The sequence below is a fragment of the Argentina anserina genome, chromosome 6, assembly GCF_933775445.1.
Source record: "Argentina anserina chromosome 6, drPotAnse1.1, whole genome shotgun sequence".
Lineage (NCBI taxonomy): Eukaryota > Viridiplantae > Streptophyta > Magnoliopsida > Rosales > Rosaceae > Argentina > Argentina anserina.
This window is the reverse complement of record NC_065877.1, coordinates 13,195,159-13,220,332: the sequence shown is the minus strand read 5'-3', so window position 1 is coordinate 13,220,332 and position 25,174 is coordinate 13,195,159. Positions and strand designations below refer to the sequence as shown.

General features: G+C 37.6%; 2 protein-coding genes across 3 annotated transcripts; one reads left to right on the top strand and one right to left on the bottom strand.

Annotated features, from left to right (window-relative positions):
- The first annotated feature begins 892 nt into the window (after positions 1–892).
- LOC126799116 (probable carboxylesterase 15) lies at positions 893–3,544 on the top strand. Its single transcript, XM_050526239.1, is given in 2 exon segments — positions 893–1,803; positions 3,047–3,544. Coding segments are annotated over 2 exon segments (1,218 nt in total). The 3' UTR covers positions 3,354–3,544.
- A 2,081-nt stretch (positions 3,545–5,625) lies between these two features.
- LOC126798901 (cell division cycle 20.2, cofactor of APC complex-like) lies at positions 5,626–8,308 on the bottom strand. 2 transcript variants are annotated; one of them, XM_050525984.1, is made up of 5 exons: positions 8,290–8,308; positions 8,117–8,179; positions 7,477–7,749; positions 6,659–6,928; positions 5,626–6,533 (listed from the first exon to the last, which is right to left on the bottom strand). In XM_050525984.1, the coding sequence occupies exons 2-5, from the start codon at positions 8,171–8,173 to the stop codon at positions 5,820–5,822; spliced, it is 1,314 nt and encodes a 437-aa protein (XP_050381941.1). In that variant the 5' UTR covers positions 8,174–8,179; positions 8,290–8,308; the 3' UTR covers positions 5,626–5,819. The 2 variants fall into 2 exon arrangements, with proteins under 2 accessions (XP_050381941.1, XP_050381940.1); XM_050525983.1 differs by having other exon boundaries at positions 8,299–8,302.
- Positions 8,309–25,174: the final 16,866 nt, after the last annotated feature.

Here is a 25,174-nt window from a genome sequence, read left to right as displayed (position 1 = left end):
TCTGAAGCGAACACGATCGCGAATATGAATCCATAGTTCCATTACTTCCATACATACGTACACTCATGCCAGTATCCTAGTTATTTCGATCGAGTTCAAAACTTCCAATCTCGGGGCTAGGAACCTCGGAACGAACGTCGTCATCATTGAAATGTTTTTGCTGGCAAACAAAGGAACTCCCTGTTCACAGGAAGTCGTGAAACGCTCCTGCTAATTACACAAACAATATCGCCCAAGACGATCTGGAAAAATTAAGCGGGATGACTCTAACATGGTATTGGTACGGTACTTAACTACACTAGGCTTGGCGTCGACGCTATCCATTATAAGATAGAATCACAATTCTCATTTTTCTCATTCTAGCTAGAACAATAAACTCTAGCACACTTCTATCTCTTTTAACTTCATTGACATGTAAACACAGCCTAGAAGGTCGAGCTACAATGCTACGAATCTGCAACAACGCAATTTAGACGTTTTCTTTTGAAAAAATAATACTCCTAGTTGACCCAAAACAATATGCCTATATTTTCTTAGTAAATAATACCTGAAATTCACTTGTCAAGCACACTTGGTGAGTGTGAACCAGCAAAGATAACCCTTATCTCCATCAAACAGTTGAACAACTTGTATAATACACGACTCAGATGGACAAGTTCTAATATCTCTATTCCAAGTTTCCAACACATCGCTTACTACTAGAACCATATTAAATAATTATAATTGGATAATCACGCACAGAGGTAAGATACATATTGAAAATTTGAACACCTCCCAAATCAAAGCTGAAAGCTGGTGTAATTTTCAACCGTCCAAGCAATAGCAACATTCACCTAAGGGAGCCACCAAGCCCATCCGCATATGGTCCATATTCAAAACAATAAGATAACCAATGGCCATGCATGCATATGCCACCATCTTCAATAATGTCAATGTCCCCATCAAAAATCTTGCACAATCAACCCCCTAATTTCACTCTATTCCCACTACCACCCTCCCTCTTGGTCCTGCTCCTATCACTACTACTCTATATATACACCTGACCAAATGGAGAAGTTTAAACCTCCCCTCCTCATCGAGCTTAATTCTTACACCAGAAAGAAAAATGGGTTCCCTCCCTCACATTGTCGAAGACTGTATGGGCGTTCTCAAACTCTTTAGCGACGGATCCGTCCATCGCTGCTCTGTGAAAGACATAAACTTCCCCATATCAGTCGTTAACGACGACTCCGTGGACTTCAGAGACGTCGTTTTCGATGAAAAGCTCAACATTTCCCTACGTCTGTACAGACCTAAAAGCCACACGTCCAGGCCAACGGCCACACCCGCCAAGCTCCCCGTGGTGTTTTACTTCCATGGGGGCGGCTTTTGCGTCGGCTCGCGAGTGTGGCCCAACAGCCACAACTGCTGCATCCGCCTTGCGTCGGGGCTCGACGCGCTCGTCGTGGCGCCGGACTACCGTCTCGCCCCCGAGCATAAGCTCCCGGCCGCGTTGGACGACGCGATGAGTGCGGTGGAGTGGCTGCAGAGGGAGGCTCTGATGAGTGAGGGTGGTAGTGATGATTGTGATGCATGGCTGGGTGGTGGTTTGGTTGACTTTGACCGGGTTTATGTGGTGGGTGACTCTTCAGGAGGTAATATGGCTCACCACGTGGCGGTACGGCTTGGAGCTGGGTCAGTCAAGGCGGCGCCGGTGAGGGTACGGGGTTATGTACTTTTGGCACCATTTTTTGGCGGAGAGGGGAGGACGAAGTCGGAGGAGGGTCCGCCTGAGATGTTTTTGAATTTGGAGATACTTGACAGGTAAATCTTAAGCTAAACACTCAACAAATTAGGCACTAAATAATTTGGTAATGCCTACCCTAATGTGCATGAAAAGTATGTACTAACCAATTATACGTAATTGAAATTTATGCACGGTTGAGGACTAATTAACACATGAAAGATTGAAGGTGAAAGTTACATTTGTATTAAATCTTTCTAGTTAATCTAGTCATATTTTTCTAAACTTCTATACAAAAATAAAGGACTCGAAAGTGGGTATATTTACTTGTTGTGGTGTCATTGGCTGTGTCCGGGATTGCCATGTTAATATTCATGCTAATTTTCACATCAGTCGTATATTAGAACAAATAATATCACTTAAAATTACAAAATAAGTATCAAACAATAAGTATCATCGTTCTTTTTCTGTGAAGAAGTGTAACAGATCGATTTCAAAAGGAGTAAAGGAATCTCATCTGTTGAAATTTGACTAAAACCGTATGTGCATATATAAAGCATCAATGGGCGTTGTTATGTTTCTGAGCATATATATGCAATGGAATGTCTAAGCTACGGACAAATTTCCACTACATGCATGATCGATCATCTCGACTTTGGAATGCAGCTTCATTTCGTGCACATGAATTTTGCATTCTTCGTCCTTTCCTTGTGGGAATTAAATATAGAGAAATGTGACTAGCTGGTACAAGAGACATGTATAGGGAAAGTCGGGGAACCAGAAGATGCACCTCTAAAGTTGCATCTTTTTGATGTCAAATCACTCTAAAGTTGATGATTTGAAAATAACCAGTCATCTTGTTTATGCCTTATGTGTCCTCTTGGATTTGGAATGAGTCATCAAAACTGAAGTTGGGGGTGTCCTATCTGACAATATTAATTAAGCTTCTATTTGCCCTCGTCGATGTATTTTCAATAATCTAATTAAACATCTCTAAATAGGATTATATCATGATCAAAGAAATCTGAAACCTATCAAACATTTTATTTTTACTTGCTATATTAACATTAAGATAGCAAGTAGGTATATCTTATTGCGAATTAATAATTAGTGCTTAATCCAATACATGAGACTATGCGTATGACCTAAGTAAAGGATTACGATAGTGCGCGCCGTATGCCTCATCATATCCCATTAACAAATAACAAACCCAGTCCATGTGATGAATAATTAACCAGGATTTCATAGAAGGTAAACCCTATCCGATCCAAAAACTAATTTAGAACTTTAAGCTGCTGTCTTACTCCATATACGTATGTGCAGATTTTGGAGGCTCTCAATGCCGAAAGGAGAAACCAGGGATCATCCGATGGTGAACCCATTTGGACCAAACAGCCCCAGCCTTAAGGAGGTGGATCTTGATCCCATCTTGGCTATTGCAGGCGGCAATGAAATGTTGAAAGATAGAGTGGAGATCTACTCGAGGAGACTGAAAGAGTTGGGAAAGAAGATCGAGTACGTGGAATTTGATGGACAACAACATGGCTTTCTTACAAATTATCCATACTCAGAAGTGGCAAACGAAGCACTTCAAGTTATCAAGAGATTTATAATTGAAAACTCCAGCTAAAACAACGTCCTAATTAAGCATGATAATTATCACTGTTGTAGTCTTAGTTTTTGAGATTCCACTTTGAGATTTTTGTTTCTTCTTTTTTGAGTGTTTGAGGTACGTTTCGCAATAGTAGTTCTAGTATTCTAGAGTTATTGTAATTTGTCTTTGTGAACCTATTAGTTAGTTATACGGTAGTCCTTTGCTTATTATCTTACGCACGTACCTAGCTTGGCTCTATGGTGATGATAATCCTCTTGTAATTTGGCCTGCCTTTGAAAAATATTAGAGTTGTGATTATATATATATATATGTTGGGTTGTCTAATCTATATATCATAAGGTAGACGTCCTTTGGGATAAACAACAGATCGATGGCTTTTCAACATCTTAGATTACAGAATCCAGTAGTTCTTCTGGATCGTAAGGACATTTCAGTTTTCCAGGATCAAGTAGGTAGGTTTACCCTGTAATGGAGTTCGCATGGTCTCTTCACTCTCCGTAAACGCTTCACAGTACGTAACAAGCGAAACACCAATATGGTTAGCTTTAGTTCGATTCTAGATGAACCCAGTAGCGGAGTGATCAGCCTTAATTTTTAACTAGGAACAATGGTGGATGGAGAAAAACTGGGCAGCCTAATTAGTCATTACCCTCAACAGAAGCGAGACTTGAGGTCACTTCTATCGTCATGCATGGCTGCTATATACATAATCGATATTCGTCGGTGGTTTTTGAAACTGCTATATATGACAATATTCTGCTACAATGATCAAGAATTGCACTCATTACAAATTATTAATGACTTCGCTAAAGTACTTCCATTGAAAGAAAGATAAAAATTAAGATATCGTTGATAAGAAGAGAGATTTAGGTTGATCGATCGAATCAGTTCAACTGTTCAATTAGTAAAAGAGAAAGAAAAACCCATCATTATCATATGATTCATATCAGCTATTCAGCTTATAATAAAAGGTTTGATTCATACCGTCGACCAAATATATTTAAGGGAAAGATATTTCTTGATTGGCAAAATAAACGTCTAAATCCAAAACTTTTTGGACTTGAACTCGCGCACAAAAAGCTTAGTCTAACTTTTGCTCCAAAATCATCGATCCTATCATGCAATATTGTTTTTAGGCAGCCTTGTTTTTATGCTAGATGATAAAATTATTTGTAGTGTCACCATGAGTATGATTTAGAGAAGATTATGTGGGTCCTTATTTAATTCATCCATGCATGCTTGGGCGACTTTGGCTTAGAGTCTATACATGATATTCAAATTTATCTCCATCTAATTAATGTTCCACTGCAACAGAAGTGTGCCTTATGCCCTTATCTTCTCTTATTATATGATCCAATATTGATCATACTCTCACTAGTGTTACGCTCTTATGTTTTATTTACGAGGGCTAAAAATGTGTAAGAGAGCCAAGGATTACATGATATTTCAGTATATATAGCGCCTAGAAATATATGCAACTGTAAACTTCACGAGATTGAAAGAAAGGAAAAATATATAAATATAAATTTTAGCAGGAACTATTATATCTATTTACTTCTACATGCTCACCAACATACAACTGATATAAGGTGTTAAGAGTTTGATTCTTCCCTAGGTTTCTTGTAATTAGAAACAAAAAGAAAAAAGAGAAAAGAAAAAAAACGTGTCCTGATACTTTACGAATGAACAAAATCTAGTCTGATCCGTAAACAAGCTACTAGATCATGGCATTGACAAAATACGTGCCCAAAAATCTATTCCTGATTTCCTGACTTGGCATGTTGAGCTTGATTTGGACACTGTTTGATCGTGCAGCACTCCAGTGCATCAAGTAGCCTGCACTAATAGATTAAAATCCACTAAGCGATTAATGTATACTGAAAGTTTGATAGGACAGGGCTTCTGGGTAGGTTAGTCTCTAAAATGCACTACAAGACAATAATAGGAGACTGAACTAGCTGGTGATTGATTTCTGATAAGGATATATAACTATGCAGATCATGTATGCCAAAAGTGGATAATCATGTATGAACACCAATTTTAAAATGTGATAAACATTTCGAGTGCTAGTCAAGAACTCAAGATGTAGAATTGAAACTTCAAAGTCGTGAAAAGCTGCTTCCTAATTAGTCTTTACAATCTGGATCAGCCCGTTTGTCTAACAAATGAACGAGCGCAGAAATAGTATGCCAGAAATTCCAGTATCACTGTCTGCAGCCGACAGGAACGAGTGCAATATAAACAAATCGAAAAATCGTAATTCCCTATAGATGACTCATTTATCAACTGTATTCTATCACCTCTCTCAAGATGACACTAGTTCAACAAAACAGATACGATTCTCTCCTGCATTTACATATTGACACCAACCAGTAGTTCACAAAACAGATACAATTCTCCCCAGCATTTACAAAATTTCCCTTGTCTCCCAAGTCACACAACTAGTGATACAATCACTTAGTGATATCATTTTCCATTACCTCAACGAATGAAGTGGTACCTGGGAGAAAATGGCATTGGACTTTGTTTTGGAGTAGGCTTAGCAACTTCTGGGATCCCAAACACATTCCAGAAGCAAAGAGTCTCGTCCCCTGCAGAAGCAACAGTGAAACCATCTGGGCTCTGTGTCATATAGGGTACTCTAGAAGTATGCCCACTGAGCTCTGCCAACCTCACCATAGAAGGGTACTTCCACAGGATGAGCTGGTTCTCTGTAAATCCATGAGAGCTTAGCAACTCAGGTTCATGGCTGTTCCATAGTAGAGCACACACTTGCGAGCCTGTGTAGACTGAATTTAAGCAGGAGCCTGTGTGAGCATTCCAGAACTTGATTGTATCATCCCCTCCACCACCACCAGAGGCCAGTAAATTCGCTTGGAATGGACACCAAGCAAGCGCCTTTACTGCTGAAGTGTGATCTTGAAACCTGTGAAGCCATTGTGCATTTGGAGACGCAAATGACCTATCCCATATGAAAAGGAGACTGTCATTACCTCCACTTGCTAGCTGTTGGCCGGAGGCAGACCATTTCATGCCACAAACCTCCTGCTGGTGGCCCAAGAAGGTTTGAACAATATGGGATCTGATTCTCACGTCATTGTTGATGATATTTCCATCCCTTGAACCTGTTGTGAGAATCTCTTTGTTCCATGCCAATGATCCTACACGTTCATGGTGACCCTTCAATTTTCGTAACTGCATTGTGATTAGCATAGTACATATTAGCACAAAATGTTTTGTTTCAAAATAAAAAAGGGGGGGGGGGGGGGGGGGGGGGGGAAACAACAATAATATACATATATAAGCAGCAATGGTCATACCAGCTTATGAGAGATAGTATCCCACAATTCGACGCAAGAACTGTTTAAACCAAGGGCAATGTGCCTCCCATCAGCAGCCCAGCTAATGCTTGTGACAGGACCGTCATCATCAGAGACTGTCACGAGCACTGAAGTGGAGCTGTTTGAAGCATCCCATAGGTACACCGTGCTTCCAAGAGCTATTGCAAGGATGTTATTGCTTCCCCAGTCCAGTAAATTCAAATAGAAATCATCAGAGAGAAGGGGAGCATCCAACATCCTCTCTGGTTTCTGCAATATCCAATTAAATCAATTAGACAGCACTAATAATACAAAGTATAAATCTGAAAAAAAATAGCATATCAACATGGTATTCCTCCAAGACACACACACACACACACACACACACTGACAAATAACTTGAAGAAGAAGCTTCAACAACAACGTTATTATTCCTACATCTTGCCTCACACCTGGCACATACTTTACCATAAACACACACATTGCAAACTTAACACGAACTGACCAGCACAGCCATACTGACAATAAATTAGTTTTACTCTATGGCACAGATATTACAAGATCAATTCAAAGAAACTAGCACCGGAAGAGAGTATTCATATGTCTCACACAAACGCACACTCTGACTGCACAAATTAAAAGTATCAGCACATCATTCCTATTTATCACACACAGATGCTCATCCTCACAGATACATCACCAACCCAATCATAACTCCCTTACATACAAACCCGCAAAATAGATATAATTGAACAAACATAATACGTTTTGAAAAGTTACCACAGTCCAATTCAAAACTGAACCTTACACAATTATACCTGAGAAATGTGTCTCCTGGCCCTGGATTTGGCCTTATGATCTGGGGGTGAAAGCAATGCCCTCGGAATCGGTTCAATTGGAGCAGGAGGCTTGCTCTTGAATGTAAGAATCCTCCGGTTCATGTTGAGTGTCTCAGCCAATAGCTTCTGGTATGCCACACTCGACGCAGAGCTCTCAACCGAAAGGTTCTCTTTGCCTGTTCCCCTTTCTGCGAGTACTGAATTTGCATAGCCAATGTCCATAGCCTCCCGATTGGGAATGAACCTATCCAACTGTAACAAGAAACAAACCTCAAATTTAAGAACCATTAGTATATAACAGAAAACATAATTCAATCAGACAATTGGGGATGAACCTATCCTAAAGTTCATGCTACAAGAATAAACAAAATTCAATCAGATATAAACAAGCAAAAGAAACCGTAAAGAATCTCTCTTTAGTTTGTACAGAAAATGAATCAAAGGTTGAATCTTGATCAAACCATGTGGGGTAAAATCGGTATTAGAGATTTCCAAATGAAAAGAAACCCAGAAATACCAGAATTGGGGCAGATTGTAAAGAACCCAGAAAAACCCTAAGCTAAAAAATTGGGGCAGATGAATTGAGTCAAATTCAAGAACCCAGAAATGGTTTACTTACATTTTCTCGAGTACGATGTTTTGGGTACTGGGAATTGGCCTCTCTTGATGAATCCATGGTTGCCTGGACCCAAAATTCAGACAATAATAAGAGAAGGAAGCAGAGAGAGAACAGAAATAGACGAAAATGAAAGTTATGCAAAACTCAAAGAGAAAAGAGAGAGAAATCGCGACGAATATCACAGAGTGCGACTGGAAGGACGATGATGAGAGCGAGAGAGAATCGAAATTGAAGGGTTTGGGAAATTTGAAGGCTTTAGTTCAACGGCTATTGGTTTTAAATTGGAAAGGTTTGAACTTTCAAGTGTTCCTTTATATATAGAAAAAGTAAACCGGGTTTAAAGCCCAAGGTTCGATCCGGATCACAAAACCACCTGACTCAAATTCACTTTTTAACAAAACCACCTGACTCAAATTCACTTTTTAACAAAACCACCTGCTTACGACACTCCGTCTAGTTGCACAGGAATTGGGAGAGTAGCAAATCAAGGGTGGAAGCTTGGTTCCACAAGGAACTCAAAGTGGGTAGGCCTAGCATTTAAGGCATGCAAAAAAAAAATTATAGTAGAAAATGAATTTAGTTATTCGAAAAGAAAATGTTGTAACTAAAGAAAGTCAACGCATCGTTCAGTTGGGTTCTTAACCAGTTAACCCACATAACCGATTGATGTTTGATGAAGAGAAGCACATCGGTGGCGGAACTTAAAACAAAATTAAGGAGGGGCTCATTCAGTATGAAATTTTGATTTACAATACTAATAATTACACAATCATGTTGTAGGGAAAAATGGAATGATCTACTCATCTCATTGATAATCCCCTTTATATAGGGATCAAGATTACAATAGAAATAAATGGTAATTACAATGACAATTAAGGCTATATAATGGTGTTTGATCCGTTACATCCGTTGACCATAAACGTCATTAATTTATTCCTTTATTTGCATTAACGAAGGCACACTAATGGTGTTTTCCCTTTAACACTCCCCTTTGTGCCGAGTTTAAAAATATAATGGTACATAAGATGTTGCCTCATTAAAAACCTTGCCAAGCAACAAAACCCAATGGGAGAAAATAAAACCTTGGTCGAAGGAGAAAAGAGTACAACACACCTATTATATTTAAGATTAACATATATGTGCTATACTCCCCCTGATGTCTGCACCTCCCCCTGATCTTTACATTAATCATGGGAGTTTTGATAACTTTTACATATTTAATGATGCATCTTATTTGGTACTTATTTCTTTACGCCAAATGTGTAACGACGTGAATAAAATTCATTCTCATCATGTCGTTTTATCTTTTCTTTACAGGGACTATAAACCTAAACCTTTAGGAATTGTTGTTGCGTGGGCGCTAAGCTATACATCGAATGAGAGGTCAAATCAAGTATATTGTGTTTATTGCAATAATGCGTCTTTGCACTTGTATATGGAATCTCATTTCCTGACACTTATTCGTCATCTTTCATTTAGACGACAACAGATCTATCTTTAAAGACTTCGACTGATCATGGGAGCTATGGAAGCCTCACTTTTAACATTTAGAAGCCTCACTTAAAAGTCGATTGATGATTAATCATCAATATTACAGTCCTCAAGATCCATTTTGAGACTGTGTCATCCCAATGATCTTTTTTCATTCTCGACTTAGGATTTGTAATGGCGACATTTTTTCAGTTCATCAAAAGACTCTGCAAATCCATATTGAATTCGCAATGACATAACACATCTGATCCCTATTCATAATCAAGTATTTTACTTCGTGAACGTTTCAATTATTTTGTAACGCTACGTGATTTAGAACAATTTCTTGGGTGGATAAAGTCTGTTCTATGACTTTCATGTATATCTATTAATTTCGATCCCAATAGAGATACCTTATTTCACCATTCATAAGCTGCATTTGTCAGTTTTTCGGAAACTACCAAACTGATAATGTAGTGGAGTGCAATGACTTCCATTACGAGAATATCTCTTTATGGTCTAGTACAAAAGGATATTTCTCGTAGTCGATTCCAGTGCGTTTGTGAGAGACCTTGCGCCATAAGGTGAGTTTATACTCTTAATTCTCATACGCATCCTAACAAAGATATATGATAGGGTTTACACTTGCGGTGTCGGCTTCACCTGCCCAAATACCTATCTCTTTGTTAGTGAACTTTAGTTCATGCTGGATCGCTTCTTTCCATTGGGCCAAAATTACTACGTTGTTATTTCCCAACGAAGTATGGTTCGATATGAAGACTCAATATCATACATCCTCATGTGGTTTGTACTTGGTAGAGATCTCTATATATTCAAAGATTTGTTCTAACATCTGAGGCGTCCCCCAGTGATAACCAAAATCCAGGAATTCTCATAAGGTGGATTTGAGATTATGGATCAATGGATCCAATTGTGCCAAACTCGCTTTCTTCCTTTAATCGAGTATATATTGAACATAAGGTGGTCTTCCCTTCTTCCTTGGAGAGCCACGGCCTATGACACCATTTATGCCACTTTATGGTGCCAATATGCCACCATCTATGGTGGCAACGCAATACCCAAGTCCTTTTGGGTGGCGTCATGTCCTCTTCTTAGGACATTGAACCTTGCAAGCCTATTTGCAGCTAATATATGTGATCTCATCACTTTGTGCAATAGTGGGGATCAAGATGAGACACAGTGGGGACAAAGCACGATAATTCATGTCGTTCCACTTGAACATTCTTTGTTCTTATCTCCCCCTAACGACGGGAAGACTGTCTCATCAAAGTGATATTCCATATCTAGCAGAAAAAGAAATCACTTATCAAAGTTGCAATATAGCGGACTATCTGGATGCTCGTCTCCAGTGAGAAAATTTATTCACATTAGTTGGCTTCACCATTATGCGATGTGGCATCGCAATTTGGCACGTAGGTTAATCTAGTTGAGCTCAAGGATTCTAGATCCGTGTCAATCCTGACGAGCTCAAGTATTTCGATTATTCGATGTTATCGATTGTAATTTCTTTTACAATGATTAAGGTGATAGCCAAAAACTAGTGAGTAATAAGTTTTTTATGCAAAAATTACATTACCATAAACAGAAAGATTGGTGCGCATTACAATTTAGCAATATTAAGACTAGTACTTTAGTCATTTTCCGTGAGACCAAGTGGGTTTGTAACTAGCATAAGTAATATTAGTTTTAGTAGTGAATAGTGTGATGACACGTGACCAGCGTGTCGACACATCAACCAACACTGTAAATTATTTAAAGTATCCGCAAGTTGGTTGAATTAATCCACATAATTGTCGTTGGATTTAATCCTTGAACATAGTGAGAATACATGTCCTTTGCATAGGATGATCTCAATCCAAATTTCTTTAAGAAATTGATAAGATTTGAATGATTAGCTTTACATACCTAATCACAATGGATATAAGAAGCATAATATGGTGTTAGTGCATATACTTATACATCAAAAATATCAATGTTCCGTCTTAGGAGAGCGACGAAATCTGGGGATGAAATTACATCTTCAATTCCTCCATAAAAATAAATTTAAGGATTTTGACAGTACTTTATTTCTTTAGTTCTTACTTCTATTTTATCCAAAAAATATGAGTGTCCTGGTGTAACTCATTTCATATACGGACACATATAGGACGACCTGGGTATCCCAGTTAATCAGGTCAAAGCTCAAATATGCCAAAATCCTGAAGGTCAATTTCTTTTGATGTTGTTGAATTTATTAAGCAGTTTCATATATACTTGCTAAATAGACATATGAACTTCTCTAATACTCAGTTAAATCCACATTCATTAGAGATAGTGCAAAAGAAGTAAACTGTAATCTCACTTATTCATTTTACATGAAAAAGTCGTTGACATAAATATTTAAAACGTATGAGGGTTCGATTTTCTCATGTTGACCCTTGTTACATAAAGTGCTAATGAAGTATATATGTAAGACATGAAAATGGAATATAAACCCAAATTCTTTAGAGTAATTTGATAGAATCTTAAAACGATATCTCCATATCATAATGCATGTATATTTTGAATCCCGAATGATTATATATTAGCGATCATTATTAGTATTATTATTTATATCTACGGATATAGTACGATTATTCTTCAGTACTACTACTGTGGGGATCGCATGATGCATTTCTTTGCATTCAGTTATTCATGTCATACTAATATTTTGTGAAGTTGCTTTACTTTATGCGGTACTTCGCAAAATCAAATATTAAAAATCGAACAATGTATATTAATATTCGAATATTCTCAATTCATTGAGAAAATTCATAACCTTGGTTGTATGTCAACGATTGCATTAAGGTCTTGTCCAATCCAAAGGCACTTCAATACCGAACGTTTAGGCATATATAATAGACATTACAATTATATCTTGGAAAATTAGTGACAGACTGTAATCGAAGTCTGAAACATTTTGAATTGACATAGATTTATGTCGCTCTTAACATTGAGGAGGTTTCTCCTCGTAGTTTGATATTGAATATACTTTTTCAAATTGTCGTACTCTCATTATTATTTACTCTTTTTGTAAGAGGGCATTCCATTGCTCATATCATATCCCCTATGCATTTTTCAAACGGTACATTGTTATAATTGCCATGGATCGGTTTGTATGAATCTACATGTTCATAATATTTGCCCTTTGCTTTAGGGTTATTTCTTCATTATTATCCATAGTTCGTTCTGAGAATTGTTCTTTTTTTTTCTTTCTAAAATACATTTCTTTGTCTTGAGAGACATTTCTTTGTCATTCAAGATTTTAAATATGCTTCCAAGTTACGTGCATGGAAACATGTTTGCATAATTCGATCATGTTTGAGCCTTGGTTGGCTTGTAGGGAAGGTCGGTACTCAAATTTTTTAGAGTCCAATATATGTTGTGTTGGTTTAACCAACTGTAAATAGAGTACGAGACTTATTAGTTTCGCAGTCTAAAAGTCTAAATAGACTTACACGAAAATTAAACATACCAAAATACATTATGGTCACTTTGGAGCTTTATGAAGATGTTTTATCACAGTAAAGATATACAATATAATTAATTTCCAAGAAATACAAATCGGATTGCAAGACCAAGAATTGAAATGGTCGTATTTTTTCGATACTTCATGAAAATACTTTATCACAAGAATATATTTGTCCTCTCTTTGTTTTTGAATTATAAAATTCTCATGAAATTTCGTTATCATGGAAATGCTCATATAATATGCTAAATAACATAACTATAAAAATTATATAAACATAGGGTATATGCAACAAATAGAGCATATCATTTAATATGGTTAAATAATTTACAAAACTTAGGCAATTATCATATTCATGATACAAGTTTAGGAGGTAAATTGGCTCAAATACAAGTTCGGGGTGTAAATCGGCAATTTTTACCAAGTTTAGGAGGTAAATTGACTCAAATGCAAGTTCGGGGTGCAAATTGACAATTTCAGCCAAGTTTGGGGTGCAATTCGGCATAAATATATAATGCTTAAAATTTTAAATCATAGTATCATGATTTAATGACATGCTAAGTAATTAAATTTTGATAAAAAGTATAGCATATAACATGAATAATATTTAGAGAGTACTTTGCTCATATAACATATATAATTTCATTTATATGAATGAAATGCAATAAAACTGACAATACTAATTTAGATCTTACTTGTCAGTTTGCTAAATAAACTGCATATTTAAGCGATTCTTGATCTCATGATTCCATGTTGCTCGTCACATGGTTATAAATAAATCACATGCAAAAAACAACAATACTTATATGATTAGTCACTTTAATCATATGTAATGAAATTGCATTTGATTTTAATTTACCTTATTCAATAAAGATAATAAATAATATATAAAAAGTAAAGTGGATTGCACATTTACCATTTACATAGTAGTTGTTAAAATGAGAACAGTAACAGTGAATAGTAAATATGATTCATTGAGCGGTAAAAGTAATAAAATAATTACTTTTAACTGTTTACCATAAGAGGTAATTTTTTTAATAACCAGAGGTAAAAACCTTTTTTCATGGGTCGGATCGGGTCGACGGATCCGATTTAGGAGTCGCCGGGTCGAGGTCTGTAACCGTAGATCTGAGTCAAGCGTCGTCGAATTTGTAAATTTACCAAATAACTGCTTGTAACTGTGGTTGCTTTGCACGTTCTATTGAATCATCGTATTTCTTGCATTAATCGTCGTAGTGTAAGTGATACGTTACATACAAAACAATTAGAATTATATGATTATGTCACATTTAATTATATAACGAATACTAATTTACTAATTCACCACAAAGAGTAGTAAATAGTTAAATAGTAAATTAAATGATTAAATCACATTTAATCATAATTTCTATTTAAATTAAGTGAATAGAAAATATGATTCATATAATAATTTAAATTACTTTATCAATTATACCAGAAAGAGGTAAACATATTTCTTTATGTTCTTGGGTCGAATTCGGGGCAACGAGCGGACCAGATCGAGTCGAGTTTATCGATCTGAAAAAACTATGCTACAGCGGCGTTCAGTCGATGGAGGGGAGCGGCGATGGAAGGGTGCCAACGGTGAGAACAAAGAAGGATGTGGGTGCCCAAATAAGAAATCTGGATGCTTTTCTGCCTTCTTCGTCTTCTTCTACAAAAATTCTTTTCGGCAGAAGCTATGGTTTCGATCTAGGTTTTCTAGTTATTTTCTTTGGCTAAAACTCAAATCCAAAGCAAACGTGCTGATAACGTGTTGTAGGGAAAAATGGAATGATCTACTCATCTCATTGATAATCCCATTTTTATAGGGGTCAAGATTACAATAGAAATAAATGGTAATTACAATGGCAATTAAGGCTACATAATGGTGTTTGATCCGTTACATCCATTAACCATAAACGTCATTAATTTATTTCTTTATTTGTATTAACGAATGCACACTAATAGTGTTTTTCCTTCAACAAATCATACCATATTTAGAATCCAAATATACCATAAATATATACAAGTATATCATAATTATAGCAATTAAACCATAATTAGATTATACCATAATTAGAAGGGAAATTTTTGACTTGTCGCAAGGGCCATAGCCCATAGCCCCCCTCCCGCCCCTGAGCACATGTAAGTAATTAAATTCAAAGCTAGTTTTCATCTGGGTTAGAACCCTACCTGCCCTCGACATACTTTCACCCCTATAGCAAATGATGATTTTGGTACGGGTATTGCGGCACTGGCGAGACATTTCTTACATGCACACTTGGTTCTTAACACGGAAGCAAGCAGAGACAGTAGAGTTGGTATTTTTCTCGCCATCCACTAACGTTTATTTTAAAGTTTTGGTTAGAATTCATCCTATGTAGCATGTGTTGCATATAGACTTGTACATCTTACTAAAATACTAATTCTGGTGGTACAGATGATTTGTGGTTAGGGAAGACTCATACATTATTATTATTATTATTATTATTATTATTATTATTATTATTATTATTATTATACTCTAGGAAAATCATTGTCAATGTTTTTAATTATAACTCGGGGAGATGGTATGCTTGTTCCCCCCTGACCCTGGATGCAAAATTTTAAAATTCCTATAACAAATTGGAACCATGCATGGAGATCAGCCTCCCAGACTAAGTTTCAAGCCTCATGTCATGATGGAGATAGAACTGCATGAGAAGGAGGTGCAGTGTTGAGGGTGCAGATTATCCTTCAATTGATGGATTTGATCGGGCTAAGCATTTGTTGGAAAAATGGTTGGAAAAACCATTTAAAACCAAATTTTAATTGATTAATTAAATTAAGTTAAACTTATAATTAATCAAAGATGAACATAGATTTGAGTTCTCCATAATGAGGGCTACAAGATCATATGTTTGTTTGTGTAATTTGGTTTGTGGGTGAATAAGAAATTGTCACTCAAAGATGGCTACTTAGAATGAGGGAAATGTAATTGTCCCACTTTAGAAAAAAGAAGTGTTGAAAATCCTTTATATAGAATCTATTGTGTATGGATTGTAAAGTGTGTAAGCCCCCTTATACCCTCTCGTGCACGCGCAGGGGGGGTGCAAATCCTAGGTCACAAGGGAAACTCGTGTATGCCCGTGCGACCTGCGGACACGAATGCAACACCGAATTGAGGGTCGGAATACAGATTCTTTTTGCATTTCCGAAAATTCGGTTTTGACTTTTCAAATTCTCTTGACTGTTTAAATTCTTCTTGTAACAACTGAGTTATTGTGTGTTATGGAGAATTATAACAGAATTGAAATCAATGTTTGTAACATATGTAACTCATATATGTTATGATCTTTTGATTTCTATAACCGTCATCTTATTTATTGCTGATTGCAAATCCTCACAGTGTAAATAGCCACCATCCTTTCATTGTAAAATAATCCCATTCGAAACACATTTCTCTCCCACTCTCAAAGTTCTTAGTTCTTCTCTGGTGATAGATAGAGGTACTTTTCGAGTTCGTTGAGGGTTCTAGTTAGTAGTGCAACTTTCTAGAATTGTTTACTCGTTATATCCTGGGAGACAAGCGCCAAGCATCCTTGCACCGGTAGAGGAGGCGTAAACGTCTTAAGGACAGTGTGGTATCACACACGTCTCGACTAGTTCTTCCATCACAAATCGTTCGGTATTTTTGTTGAATTTCTTTTCGTGTTCTTCATTTCTGATTTATAATTATTTATAATTCAGCTTATTAAATTATGTATGCAATATATCGTTGATTTTTATAACAATCTTAAGACGTTTAATTTGATATTGCTTATATAATTTGTATTCGATATTTATCTACAATTTTTCATGTAAACTTACACCTTGTGTGTGTGTGTTTCAGTTTCTAAAAATGACTAACAAAAAAAATTCTGGAAATGGCAAGGGACCTTTGGTGCCAATTGTGCATACTGCTCCCGTTGTACCTATCTCAGTATCCCATGGGGAAAAACCTGAGAAGTTCAACGGTTTGCATTTCAAGAGGTGGCAACAAAAGATGATGTTTTATCTGACCACTCTGAATCTTGCAAGATTTTTGACGGAGAATGCTCCTGAGATCAAGCAAAGATTGCTGTTGTGAATGCATGGAATAATTCTGACTACTTATGTAGGAATTATATCATGAATGGTCTAGCCGACTCATTGTACAATGTGTACATTAGCATGGGAACGGCAAAGGAGCTATGGGAATCCTTGGAGAAAAAATATATAACCGAGGATGCCGGCGCCAAGAAGTTTATCGTGGGTCGCTTCCTTGATTATAAAATGGTGGATTCCAAAACTGTGATGAGTCAATTCTCTGAGATTCAGCTAATCCTGCATGAGATTCACGCTGAAGGAATGCAACTAAGTGAAAGTTTTCAAGTGGCATGTGCTATTGAAAAGTTACCACCTGCTTGGAAGGACTTCAAGAAATTATTTGAAGCACAAGCGAAAGGAAATGACCATGGAGGATCTAGAGGTTAGACTTCGCATTGAGGAAGACAACCGAGGATCCAAAAAGAAAGCATGGATCAATGATGTCTCTGCCAAGGCAAACATGATGGAACATGGTCAAGGTTCCAAAAATAAGAAAGGCAAGTATCATGGGTCCAAACTGGGGCCGAAAGGAGGCATCTCCAAGAAGCCAAGGTTTGAAGGTAAGTGCTACAACTGTGACAAGACTGGTCACAAGTCTGTGGACTGCAACAAACCAAAGAGGAACAAAAAGAGAGAGGCAAACCTGATTGAAGCCGTCACTCAGGAGGTTGCAGACATGAATCTCTGTTGTATGATATCAGATGATAGCATGGAAAAAGTCAGTGATTATGACTGGGGACTAAATGACTTAGAGCTATGGTATGACCAAGCCAAGTTTTTTGATTGATCTGTAGAACAGAACTGAAATTATCGAATAAATTGATGTATGTTCTTAAGGGTTTTATGAGTATAAAACTCCGTGTTGACAAATGTGTTTTGTCTGAAATTGACATAGAGCCATGGGTGGTGGATTCTTTATTGTCAAAAACTAGTTATTACACATATATGAGTCTTCCTAATTTATGGTAGTGAAGAATATAATATATGTCAATTAACATGCACAAGTGTGAACTTGTGTAGAGACAAAACTGATTAGATCATCTTCCAAAGTGTTGAAAGAAACAATGAACCCCTTGATCTGATTCATACAGATGTGTGTGATTTAAAATCAACGGTATCTAGAGGGAATAATAAATACTTTATTACCTTCATAGATGATAGCACGAAATATTGCTATGTGTATTTGCTAAAATGCAAAAGTGAGGCCATAGAGAAGTTCATTCTCTATAAAAATAAGGTTGAGAACCAACTCAACAAGAAAATTAAGGCACTAAGAAGTGACCGAGGGGGTGAGTATAAATCGTCATTTGCTAAGACTTGTGCTCAGAATGGGATTATACATCAAAGGACTGCTCCATACTCACCACAATCAAATGGTATAGCAAAACACAAAAATCATACTCTAAAGGATATGATGAATGTTATGCTACTCAGTTTTGGGATGCCACCCAACATGTGGGGAGACGCGATTCTCACGGAAAATTACCTTTTAAATAAGGTGCCCAAAAGGAAAGAAGAGAAAACTCCATATGAGTTATGGAAAGAGAGAAAACCATCCTACAAATACTTAAAAGTATGGGGATGTTTGGCAAAAGTGAAAATTCCTAAACCTAAAAAAGGTGAAGAATTGGCCTAAAACAGTGATTGCATCTTTATTGGATATGCACATAACAGTTCGGCTTATCGATTCCTAGCCCACGATTCGAATATTCCTGAAATTCATAAGGATACGATAATGGAATCGAGAAATGCATCTTTCTTTGAAAATGTATTTCCACGGAAGTCTAGAGAGGAATTTAATTCTTCTAAACGGGCACGTGAAGACAACCGAGCCGAAACTGATGACGCTCAGGATCAAGAATCTGAGTCGAAGTCCGAATCTGAGTCTGAAGTTGAACCTAGACGAAGTAAAAGGGCAAGGACCGCAAAGTCCTATGGACCTGACTTCTTGTCATATATGGTTGAAGGTGATCCCCGTACCTTCAAAGAGGCAGTTAGCTCTATTGATGGTCCTCTATGAAAGAAGCAATCAAAAGTGAGGTTGACTCAATTATGCAAAATCACACTTGTGAATTAGTGGATTTGCCACCTGGATGTAAGCTTTTGACTTCCAAGTGGATTTTCAAAACGAAATTAAAAGTTGATGGGTCAATAGACAAGTACAAGGCTAGACTTGTTATTAAAGGCTATAGGCAAAATGAGGGTTTGGTTTATTTTGACACTTATTCTCCTGTGACGAGAATAATATCCATACGGATGGTACTTGCAAGTGCAGCGTTGCACAAACTTGAAGTACACCAAATGGATGTAAAGACGGCTTTCCTAAATGGAGATGTAGAAGAAGAAATCTACATGGAACAGCCAGAAGGTTTTTCTGCTCCTTCTCAGAGTAAGAAGGTGTGTAGATTGGTTAAGTCATTATATGGCTTAAAACAAGCACCAAAACAATGGCATGAGAAATTTGATAATGTCATGATCACCAGTGGATTTAGAATAAATGAAGGTGATAAGTGTGTATATATCAAAGACACTGAAAATGGATATATCATTTTATATCTGTATGTGGATGATATGCTTATCGGTGGGAGCAACGATAAGATGATCAAGTCTACTAAAGACATGTTGAATTCTAAGTTTGACATGAAAGACTTGGGACTTGCTGATGTCATTTTAGGAATTAAAATTACGAGAACATCAGAAGAGCTAGTGTTGAGTCAAACACACTATGTGGACAATATTCTTGGGAAATTTGACAATGAAGGTTCTGGAATTGTCAGAACTTTGTCCAAGAATAAAGGTGAAAGTGTTTCTCAATTAGAGTATTCAAGAATAATTGGGAGTCTAATGTACTTAACAAGTTGTACAAGATCTAGCTTATGCGGTTCATAAGCTAAGTAGGTACACGAGTAATCCTGGAGCTATGCATTGGCAAGCGATTGGAAGAGTACTCAAATACCTGAGGTATACTCGTACCTACGGGTTGCACTACACATCATACCCAGCTGTTATAGAAGGGTTCACTGATGCGAACTGGATATCTGACATGAAAGACTCAAAGTCTACTAGCGGATATGTATTTACGCTAGGGGGTGGAGCCGTGTCCTGGAAGTCCTCAAAACAAACAGTTATAACTAGATCCACAATGGAGTCTGAGTTTGTAGCACTAGACAAATGTGGGGAGGAAGCAGAATGGCTACGCCAGTTCATAGAGGACATTCCTAGATGGACAAAACTTGTGCCTGCGATCGGTATACATTGTGATAGTCAATCTGCAATTACCAGGGCACAGAGTAAGATGTATAATGGTAAGTCTAGACACATTCGTCGAAGACATAATACCATTAGACAACTACTCTCAACTGGAGTTATCTCTATAGACTATGTAAAGTCTAAGGATAATATTGCTGATCCTTTAACTAAAGGGTTAAACAGAGAGTTAGTTGAAAAATCATCGAAGGGAATGGGAAATTAAAAATCACTACAGTGGATACCCAACCTAGCTGACTGGAGATCCCAAGATCTAGGTTCAAAAGGGAAAACCAAACTGTAGAGATTAGTTCGGATCACTGTGGGGAGTTCCCCAAGTCCATTCCTATGATAAAAACCAGTGATACCCGTAAAGGATGAGGTTAAGTTAAAACTTTTAATGATTCTTATGCGTCGAGAAATCGAGCAGAGTAATGCGGGTTACTCTTAATTAAGAGATCACCTATGCAAGAGAGAAGTGGGGCCGTTTCTAGGGGAGTTAATGAGGGCATAACTCTTATCAAACTACTTGCAGAACCAGGCGTGTGTTCCATGGCCAAAATGGGCACAAAAATGAGAACCGAAGTGTACCAGGGAGACTCCTGTGTAAAGTATGTTATCATTTACACAAATGACGAATAGTTCAAAGACATCGCGTCTACTATTTAGTTAGTAAAGTAAGCATACTTTTATAAGGGAAGGTTCAAAGGGTCAAACCTACCTATCCTATGCAGGTTTCAACCGTAGAAATCTATCCCCAAATTTTATCGAGTCTTTGGTGGCCAATTTCATTCATGTTGGGAATTGTTGGAAAAATGGTTGGAAAAACCATTTAAAACCAAATTTTAATTGATTAATTAAATTAAGTTAAACTTATAATTAATCAAAGATGAACATAGATTTGAGTTCTCCATAATGAGGGCTACAAGATCATATGTTTGTTTGTGTAATTTGGTTTGTGGGTGAATAAGAAATTGTCACTCAAAGATGGCTACTTAGAATGAGGGAAATGTAATTGTCCCACATTGGAAAAGAGAAGTGTTGAAAAGCCTTTATATAGAATCCATTGTGTATGGATTGTAAAGTGTGTAAGCCCCCTTATACCCTCTCGCGCACGCGCAGGGGGGGGTGCAAATCCTAGGTCGCAAGGGAAACTCGTGTATGCCCGTGCGACCTGCGGACACGAATGCAACACCGAATTGAGGGTCGGAATACAGATTCTTTTTGCATTTCCGAAAATTCGGTTTTGACTTTTCAAATTCTCTTGACTGTTTAAATTCTTCTTGTAACAACTGAGTTATTGTGTGTTATGGAGAATTATAACAGAATTGAAATCAATGTTTATAGCATATGTAACTCATATATGTTATGATCTTTTGATTTCTATAACCGTCATCTTATTTATTGCTGATTGCAAATCCTCACAGTATAAATAGCCACCATCCTTTCATTGTAAAATAATCTCATTCGAAACACATTTCTCTCACACTCTCAAAGTTCTTAGTTCTTCTCTGGTGATAGATAGAGGTACCTTTCGAGTTCGTTGAGAGTTCTAGTTAGTAGTGCAACTTTCTAGAATTGTTTAGTCGTTATATCATGGGAGACAAGCGCCAAGCATCCTTGCACCGGTAGAGGAGGCGTAAACGTCTTAAGGACAGTGTGGTATCACACACGTCTCGACTAGTTCTTCCATCAGAAATCGTTCGGTATTTGTTGAATTTCTTTTCGTGTTCGTCATTTCTGATTTATAATTATTTATAATTCAGTTTATTAAATTATGTATGCAATATATCATTGATTTTTACAACAGCATTCACATCGATGTTGTACGAGTTCTATATATTGTATCCCAACCATGCTCACATTGAAGTGTGAGGATTCTCTTGACATCAGAGCCTAAATGGTGGGAGTGAAGATTGGTGGTCGGCACGTGGGAGCACGAGTTGTTTGGAGGCGTTGGGCTCAGTGGTGAGCACGACTCTGTTCAAAACCTCTAGCTCTAATGTAGGGTCGGGTTTAGGACAGAGCTAGGGTTTTCTTCTTTTTCGAGCTCCTCCTATGGTCTCTCCTAAGCGATGCCAACTCTTAAATTGGTGCTTTTCAATTCCCAGCTGTAGAATTGGTGGCCTAGTTTTGTTCAGTAGAACCCCCAGTTGTCCCTTTCCCTATGGTTTCTATTTCGAAGGTGTTGGTGGTGGTGGAGTTGACGGAAGTGGTACCCTAGGCTGGAGTGAAGAGAGCGATGGAGTTGGACTTTGTGTCGTTGAGTAAGAGGAAGCGGTCATTGGTGGCGGCGGCGGTGGAACTGTCGTTCCAAGAGGAGCTATATAAGCCCATCTCACCAGGTTGGGCTGCTGTCGATCTCCCCAAATAAGAAACACAAGGTGAGCTGGCCTCAGGGCTAAGGTCACTGTTGAGGGCATGGCCGGCCTTGGCGAGTGCACCTGCACCTGGCCCAAGGCTAAAATTTTAATTTTTTTGGCTTATTTATTAATAATTAAATTTAATATATTTTAAAAAGTAAATACAAATAAAGTTTATTTGATATTTATCAATCAATCTGTTTTCTCTCTTTTTTTGTTTTTCGGTCTTCACAATTGTATTGTTCTAAGAAAACATCACTCTTTTTATTCTTTCATCTTCTTCTCTCTTAAATTTTTGATATTCTCATTTTATTATGAAGAAGATCCATTGCAAAAATCAAAGAGTTCGACTTGACAAAAATTTGTATAAGGGCCCATTTTTTCACACTGGGCCTCGAATCCCTTTAGGTCGACCCTGGCTGAGGGTAGTTGGTAGGTTTGGGCTCAGCATGCCAAGAAAAGAATATTCGGCACAAGGAAAAAGCTAGCAGTGTATGATGATGTGTCTTCAAAGCCAAGCCAAGTGAGGAACTGGTAATTTTTTATGTGACCCTCCTCCGGAAGTACTTTTATTGCCTGAGTTTTCGGGTTTGTTTTACCAATAAGTTCGTTGTACTAACAAAGTATTGTTATTGATTATTTCTATCCAACGTAGAAGTAGCTAGGTTTATGGTTGTATTACTAGGTTTCATAGTATAAGTTTATGTATCTAAGCATATTTCAATTTTTGTATTCCGTGAAAGCAAAATATGTTCATGTTGTTTCATATTATTACTTTAATTAATAGAGATAGGTTCCTCATGTCATTCAAAATAAGTGTCTTGTGCGTGTTAATTACCTCACTTCTGAATTTTACCCAACTGTTAAAACCACTCATAATATATATAGGGGGATTTTTTTTACATATAGTACATGAAAATAGGTTGACTATTAATTTCTATACACCAAGTTACAAATTGTAAACTTTAGTAATCTAAAGTAGAAATTCGGTGCGCAATCGGTACATATTGTTAATAACGTTGTCATTCATATGCCATTATTCGTGAGTGCGCTTGGAAGAAGAAAATAAAATACGAACAACCACGCAGGTCGTAATAGTTCTATCTTAGTTAAACTGAGATGCCATTTTGTAAGGGGTAACGTGGTAATTGAATAGGCCTTTTTATCCGACTTGCACACACGCACACTCTTTCTCTCCCCACAAGATCCAACCTCTTTCTTCCTCCATTAAATCCATGAGAGCTTATTCCATACATCACGTGTATAAACATGGGCCAAAAAGCTGATGTGTCAGATAGATTCTTAAGAAACGGAGAAAAATGGTCGTTAGTCATAGGGCTGGGTGCGGGTTCAGCCCAGGCTATTTTTTTCAGGGCCCGGGCCCGGCCCGATTGTAGTATGACGGGTCGGGCTTTATTCTTAAAAAATCAGGGCCCGGGTAAAACCTGACCCGGGTCAGTTAATTGTAGGGCCCGGGTAAAATCTGGACCAGTATCATCCGGGCCGAGCCCGCTCGGTTTTCCGGGCCTAACTCTGTTTTTGGTTATGTTCTAATGTAATTGTATCTATTCTATAAGTTTATGATCACTTACGAAAGCCAATTACATAATGACAGCTAGTGTCCCGGGTTTCCGGGTTTTTTTTTGTTTAAGGATTTGAAGGTCCGGGACCGGCCCTGACATAACAAAACCCGGCCCGTTTATCACATGACAACACACGAACCCGGAAAAAAGCCCGGCCTACCCAGATGGGTCCGTCGATCCGATCCGGGTTTTTTTCTTCTTCGGGCTTTTTGTCCAGCCCTAAAATGGGTCAAATTTGGTTAAATTTGCTTTTACCATGATCATGCCGAACTCACGTGGACATTCTAATAGAGATTTGGAAATCTCCCTCCCCCGACACCCAAATCCCCATCAGCCATAGTTTCTTCACATTCTAATAGAGATCTGGGAAAATATATTACAAAATTGGATTTTTACTCTGCATTTATGTACTCTATTTCTCTCTCTTCTCACCCACTTTCCATCTGCTACTTCTTCTTCTCCCGAAAGCTTCCCCTTTCCTTCGCGCACAGTTCAATCAATCTAACCTCTCCGATTAGCTTTCGCTTTTTGGGGATTGGAGGAGGAGTTTGTGGAGATCTATCGATTTTAGTGGAGGGTTAAAGACCAGAAGAGCATGCGGTGGTGGCTGACTCGTTCTGTTGATGTGTTTCGCATAGTTATCTCTATGAATTTGTACTGTAGAGTCATTCTGTAATTGATCTTGTTCCCTGAACATGATTAGTGAATACCTTCCTTGGTTTCGAACTAAATTAACCCTGATATTCCCCATGGGATTCTCTTTTTTCATCGTCGTTCATTA